The sequence below is a fragment of the Cebus imitator genome, unplaced genomic scaffold, assembly GCF_001604975.1.
Source record: "Cebus imitator isolate Cc_AM_T3 unplaced genomic scaffold, Cebus_imitator-1.0 Scaffold181, whole genome shotgun sequence".
Lineage (NCBI taxonomy): Eukaryota > Metazoa > Chordata > Mammalia > Primates > Cebidae > Cebus > Cebus imitator.
This window is the reverse complement of record NW_016107496.1, coordinates 1,016,253-1,023,589: the sequence shown is the minus strand read 5'-3', so window position 1 is coordinate 1,023,589 and position 7,337 is coordinate 1,016,253. Positions and strand designations below refer to the sequence as shown.

The 7,337-nt window shown below is 49.1% G+C and overlaps 1 protein-coding gene across 1 annotated transcript; it reads left to right on the top strand.

Moving 5' to 3' along the window:
* Positions 1-4,009: 4,009 nt before the first annotated feature.
* LOC108316038 (tubulin alpha-1A chain-like) lies at positions 4,010-7,337 on the top strand (the record flags this gene model as incomplete). Its single annotated transcript, XM_017545736.2, has 4 exons — positions 4,010-4,243; positions 6,072-6,294; positions 6,417-6,565; positions 6,855-7,337. Coding segments are annotated over exons 1-4 (858 nt in total), but the record flags the coding sequence as incomplete, so codon positions are not given.

The window sequence follows — 7,337 nt, the reverse complement described above, 5'->3', positions numbered from 1 at the left end:
AAAACTCCCATAAAAGTAGAGATTTAGAGGTTAGACAAGGCTCAGTAGCTCAGGCCTGTAATCTCAGCACTTTGGGAGGCCAAGGCAGGAGAATCGCTTGAGACCAGGAGTTCAGTCAAGCCTGGGCAATATAGCAAGACCCCACCTGGGGAAACAGAAAAACAGAAAAAGGAAAAAAAAGCACCCTCCTGAGTCTCAATTGGTTTGTCCTCTTCCTAGGACCTTTGATCGCTATCTTGTTATTACTAATCTTTGGCCCTTGCTTGTTTAACACCTTGGTGAAGTTTGTTTCTACTAGATTACAACAATCCCACATAAAGGTTATGCTGGCACAAGGCTTCCAACCCATACCATCTTCTGACGTGAGAAATAAAGACATCCTGCCTTCAGGTACCATAGATCAGGCATCCAGAGATTTTTACTCCTCCAATACTGGGCAGGGTTATGCCCACAGAATCATCAGAACATCACCAGGTATGGTGGCTCACACCTGTAATCCTAGCACTTTGGGAGGCTGAGGTAGGTGGATCACGAGGTCAAGAGATCAAGACCATCCCAGCCAACATGGTGAAACCCTGTCTCTACTAAAAATACAAAAATTAGGGCGGGCGTGGTGGCTCATGCCTGTAATCCCAGCACTTTGGGAGGCCGAGGTGGGCTGATCACGAGGTCAAGAGATCGAGACCATCCCGGCCAACATGGTGAAACCCCATCTCTACTAACAATACAAAAATTATCCGGGTGTGGTGGCACATGCCTGTAGTCCCAGCTACTTGGGAGGCTAAGGCAGAAGAATCACTTGAACTCAGGAGGCAGAGGTTGCAGTGAACTGAGATTTCGCCACTGTACTCCAGCCTGGTGACAAAGCAAGACTCCGTCTCAAAAAAAAAAAAAAAAAATTAGCTGGGCATGGCGGTGTGTCCCTGTAGTCTCAGCTGCTCAGGAGGGTGAGGCAGGAAAATCCCTTGAAACTGGGGGTGGAGGTTGCAAGGAGGTGGAGGCTGCAGTGAGCTGAGACCATGCCACTGCACTCTAGCCTGGCAACAGGGCAAAACTTTGTCAAAAAAAAAAAATAATAACAAAGAAAAGAACCATCAGAACATCATGAAGCTGACTGCAAATCCTTATGAGAGAATCCTATCCCAGAGATCAATGTCTACTCTCGGCAGGAAGAAGTTACAAAAAATGACCTTCCTCTCCCCTTAAGATTAGGAGTTCTCTCATAAGTAGAGGAGGTATTATGTTAGGGAAACAGGAACATAAGAGCTAGGGCAACTTGGCCAGGCACGGTGGCTCATGCCTGTAACCCCAGCACTCTGGGAGGCCGAGGCGGGAGGATCACTTGAGTTCAAGACTAGCCTGGCCAACATGGAGAAACCCCCTCTCTGCTAAAAATACAAAAATTTGCTGGGCATGGTAGCGGGTGCCTGTAATCCCTGTTACTTGGGAGGCTGAGGCATGAGAATGGCTTGAACCCAGGAGGTGGAGGTTACAGTGAGCCGAGATCACTCCACTGCACTCCAACCTGGGCAACAAGAGTGAAACTCTGTCTCAAAGGAAAAAAAAAAAAGCCAGGCACCATGGCTCATGCCTGTAATTCCAGCACTTTGGGACGCCAAGGCAGGCAGATCACAAAGTCAAGAGCTCGAGATCATCCTGGCCAACATGGTGAAACCCTGTCTCTACTAAAAATACAAAAATTACCTGGGCATGGTGGCACATGCCTGTAGTCCCAGCTATTTGGGAGGCTGAGGCAGGAGAATCGCTTGAACCCAAGAGGCAGAGGTTGCAGTGAGCCGAGATCACACCACTGCACTTCAGCCTGGCGACAGAGTGAGACTCCGTATCAAAAAAAAAAGAGCTTGGGTAACACAATTTCAAAATCAATTCCATATTAAAACTAGCAAAGCATATTCCTTTCTAGACACAACCCACAGTCATACGGTGCTCACAGCTAAGGAAGCAGTTTAATAATGCCGGCAAGGACAAACTCCTAAGACAACAAAATGTTCAGCTGTTCAAATATTGAATAACAATATATGGTTTTGTTTGTTTGTTTTTGTTTTTTGGATACAGAGTTTCAGTCAAAAAATAAAGTTCTCTTTTAGTTTGATTATTCTGTGAAAACTGACGTATTATTAAGGACAAAACAAAAGCAAAAAAACCCCTCAAATACTTCCTCATTCACTACAGGGGAATACACAGATAACAATGCTAATAATTTTAGAAAGGTACTGTATCTGGGGAGACATATAGGCCCACAGGAGCAAATCCCTGCAGTGGTGACTCTGATAATCTGCAGAGAGCTACAAGGGAGGTTCTCCCCTCCCCCAGAAAAATCTATTCCAAGAGCATAAACTACATCACTAATCCTTGGAAATACATAAGGAGGTTAGGTTAGAAGGGTGGCTTCAGAATGTCTAGAAACCTATTTCGGTTCCTAAACTATTCAAAATTTCTGCACAGAGATAGCTTTTCTGGATAAAATAGCTTTTATCCAGAGCCGACAGCAAAATGGAGTTCAGCAGGGTGGTTCCCTAACATTCGTTCTTCCAGTTAAAGCAAGCTAATTATTTTCAGACTCCTTTTAAGAATAAGTAACACTGGGGGTGGTCCAATGGTAGTGGGTTATCAGAACTTATTAACATTAGTGTCACTAAAATTGGTATACAACCGTCCACTTCTAAATTTGACTGGCTTAATTTTTTTTTAAAGAATAAGAGGAAAAAATAAGTGAGAACAATATTCAATATTCAAACATTGCTGCCGTCTCTACCCAGTTGGAAAAATGTGTGCAAATTTGGATTTTGAATCAAATGCCTTTAATAAGACTACCAAAAATATTTACCAGAAATAAATAAGAACCTCCTGGTTTGCAGGTCAGGTTCAGATGGGTGGAGACACACACACACACACACACACCCCTCATTACAAAATACACACTTATTAACCACATAAATTTATTTGTCTGAAATGAAGGATGAAGGCTTTACCAAATCTCAATAGGCTAATAACTGAAGATGAACTATGAACTTCTAGTGTTTTAGGTTTTACCTTTCTGTTTCCCATATACTGGGCAGATATTTTGAATAGTAACATCAATAGGTTTCTGCTAGGACCATTTTAAAGCCACATTTTAAACCTAACCACCTTCTGCATTTCCAAGGATTAGCAATGTGGTTTACGGTCTTGAAATAGATTTTTCAGGGGTGGGGCGGAGGGAGAACTAGTCTACTCCTATAATGTGGGCCCCCAAGCACTAAGCTATAACCAATTGATGTATCTTGACACAAGGCCAAGCAGTCTTATTTACGAAACTCTTAAGTTGCACAAGGAATCCTTACTTCCTAACATCCTTCAGTGTCCATTTATTTCCTCCCTTTCCAAGTTTTTTCTCACTTCCTTAACTCAGCTATCACCTCTGAAATGTGTTTTTAAATCTCCTTTTCAAAAAGCCCCTAGGACTGTTTCATAAAGTTGATGGCCTCGATCCAAAATTCGGGCCTACTCTGCCCTTTTAACAGCGTCAATGTTAAATGTTTGGGCACTATTCTTCGAATGACTGAAATATTATTTGCTTCCAGCTTTCGGTACCCTTACTTTCAAGAACAAGTCATTGCAGTAAACCAAGTACACCTATTCGGTTTTCTAAAGCTCGTGTTTTTCACATTATCAGGTAAGTACAGAACGAACTGAGAAAATAAAAAGGCAAAACTCACAAACTGTGGCAATATGAATTAATCAGCTGAGCTATCCGAACCACAAGTTTCTCCATTTCAGTTTCTGCCTCATCTTTCAAATTGTATGGCTCTCCCAAGTCCTAGGTTTCCTCTGAATTAAGGCAAGCCTCGTCGCCCATTCCCCAGTCGGTGTCTTTCCGACTCGAGCCCGCCCCCCGCCAGGCTCTCGCAGCCATGCGCCGCACACTGCAGCACTGGCGCGCGCGGCCCGCAGGCGCGGCGGACCCCGCCCCGCGGCCACGCGAGGGGAGGGGGCTCGGGACTGGAGCCCGCCTCTGCGGCGGCCAGGCCGGGCGCCGAGTGGGCGCGCCGGGCCGGAGGAGGGGCTCCCGGCCGCCGCACCGCCTGTGCCCGCCCGCCCCTCTGCAGCCACTACTTAAGAGGCTCCAGCGCCCGCCCCGCCCCAGTGCGTTACTTACCTCGACTCTTAGCTTGTCGGGGACGGTAACCGGGACCCGGTGTCTGCTCCTGTCGCCTTCGCCTCCTAATCCCTAGCCACTATGGTGAGTGGGCCGCGCGGCTCCCGGCCGCTTTCAGGGCAGCAGGGATAAGCGAGTCGGTGGGGTGCGGGGGGCCTGTATACGGCCGGGGACGGCTGGCCCCAGAGCCATCCGTTTGGAGGGCGGAAAGCGAGACGAGGCCAGATCCGGAGTCGTGAGACCTCGGTCTTTGTAGATGGCGGGGGCCCTGAAAGGTTGAGGGGCGCCAGGATTTCTTCTCGGACTCTGGAAGGGATGGGAGGGCTCAGCCCTCCGCCTTAACCGGAGCTCTCTTTTAGCGCGTAACTCTGTCTTGGGCGCGGCACCTCGAGTCCCAGCAGTCCTTTCCAGCGCATACCCTTCCCCCGCCTTGGGTGGACGCGCGCGCGGACTCTTCTAGCCCTCACTTCCTCTTGATCGTGAAAAGCGGGGGTGGGAAGGCGCTGGAGACAAAAGCGCGCACGCGCGACCGTTACCTTCCCGCCGCTCCAGGGCGGGAAACCGCCACTGCGATCTGCGCATGCGCGCTGGTCGCGGCGCGGCTAGGGCTTCAGGGCGTGTCTCCTGTTGACCTGAAGGGTTCTTTTTTTTTTTTTTTTTTTTAATGGAAGCAGTAAGAGTGGCCGGGCGCGGTGGATCCACCTGAGGTCAGGAGTTTGAGATCAGCCTGGCCAACATGGTGAAGGCCTGTCTCCACTAAAAATGCAAAAATTGGCCGGGCTTGGTGGTGCACGCCTGTAGTCCCAGCTACTCGGTAGGCTGAGGCAGGCGAATCGCTTGAACCTGGGAGGTGGAAGTTGCTGTGAGCAGAGATCTTGCCACTGCAATCCAGCCTGGGCGACAGAGCCAGACTCCATCTCAAAAAAAAAAAAAGGCAGTAAAAGGAATGTGAGGAAGTGTACCGCTCTATACCAGTGTATTAGGACAGTTAGTTCACAACAGCATTTAGAGGCCACCTGTCTCTCCCTGCTGCGTTAGGAATTCAGGGAAGCAGGTGGTGCCAGTGAGGGATTTTGAGGGAACGGAAATCGGATCTTGGCCCAGATCTGGGCCGCCGATAATCCCCTCCTGCGCTCAGACTGCTGTGGTGGTGTTAGGCTGAGCTCGATGCCGGCGGGCAAGGGAGGATGGGCAGCCTGGGCAGCGCCTTTGCAGACGTGGCCATTTCGTGCCTCTGCAGCGCCGCCGGGGGGCGCGGGAGCGCGCGCCCTGAATTGCTCATTCATCCTGTGCCGCATAGCCCCACCCCTTGTCCCTGCGGCCAGACATTTCTTCTGCGCTGGTCCGGCCACGTGCTTCCTGTGCTAGGACCTGCCCGGAAATGTGGCCACCCAGTCTAAAGCGGGATTCTGGGGCCGGAGCGCTGGATGGATGCCCACCTTCCTGTCTTGGTCCTCCAAAGGAGGAAGCTGTGACTAAGCTGTCATGATCTGGAAGAACGCCTTCCCGGTTTAGAATGGGAAGGTAACATGCATTAAAAGCGATATAGACCCTAGAATGTAGCCGTTCTCAAAAGAGTGATACATCTTATGTCGCTTTAAAATAGGAAATTTTTTTTTTTTTTTTAAGATTATGTGATAGCCTGGGTATCACAACCAGACCTCATCTCCACCAAAAAAGAAAAAATTAGCCAGGCGTGGTGGCCTGTGCCTATGGTTCCAGCTGCCCTGGAGGCTGGAGTTGGGGGTTGACGAGCTCAGGAGGTTGAGGCTGCAGTGAACCTGGACAGCACTACTGCACTCAAACCTGAGTGACAGACCTTATCTCTAAAAATAAAGATTGCATGAGTATATTGTTTCACTTGACAGTCACCAAAAGATTAATTTGTGATATCTTTTTTTCCTTCCCATAGCGTGAGTGCATCTCCATCCACGTTGGCCAGGCTGGTGTCCAGATTGGCAATGCCTGCTGGGAGCTCTACTGCCTGGAACATGGCATCCAGCCCGATGGTCAGATGCCCAGTGACAAGACCATTGGGGGAGGAGATGACTCCTTCAACACCTTCTTCAGTGAGACGGGCGCTGGCAAGCACGTGCCCCGGGCAGTGTTTGTAGACCTGGAACCCACGGTCATTGGTGAGTTGGCCTCAGTAACCCAAGTGAGATCCCAGGGTGCTGGGACAGGAGGTCTGTCCTGGGGGCTCTGCTGGTCACTCGCTCACTCACCCAGTCCCTCTGTCGTTCTCTCCCTTCTCCAGATGAAGTTCGAACTGGCACCTACCGCCAGCTCTTCCACCCGGAGCAGCTTATCACAGGCAAGGAAGATGCTGCCAATAACTATGCCCGAGGGCACTACACCATTGGCAAGGAGATCATTGACCTCGTGTTGGACCGAATTCGTAAACTGGTAAACACCATATATAAATATGCATTTAGAGTGCAGTGAGATAATTCCAGTGCAAGTTGGGTAGAGTGACTGACATTGTTCATTCCTTGGCACCTACCAAAATGTGGAATAGGCTGCTTGCTATATTAACTGGACTTATAAATCAGATGATCCCTAGGTTATGTGTATATGTCTGTTTTTCCAGTTCCTCATGCTTGCATCAATCTGTTCGGTTCATAATCTAAAGAAGTTTAAATAGATTTTCTAAGAGAAAGTCTCCTGGCATTAAAATACTTTTCTTTCCCTACAGGCCGACCAGTGCACTGGTCTCCAGGGCTTCTTGGTTTTCCACAGCTTTGGTGGGGGAACTGGTTCTGGGTTCACCTCCCTGCTCATGGAACGGCTCTCAGTTGATTATGGCAAGAAGTCCAAGCTGGAGTTCTCCATCTACCCGGCGCCCCAGGTTTCCACAGCTGTAGTTGAGCCCTACAACTCCATCCTCACCACCCACACCACCCTGGAGCACTCTGATTGTGCCTTCATGGTAGACAATGAGGCCATCTATGACATCTGTCGTAGAAACCTCGATATCGAGCGCCCAACCTACACTAATCTTAATCGCTTTATTGGTCAGATTGTGTCCTCCATCACTGCTTCTCTGAGATTTGATGGAGCCCTGAATGTTGACCTGACAGAATTCCAGACCAACCTGGTGCCCTATCCCCGCATCCACTTCCCTCTGGCCACATATGCCCCTGTCATCTCTGCTGAGAAAGCCTACCATGAACAGCTT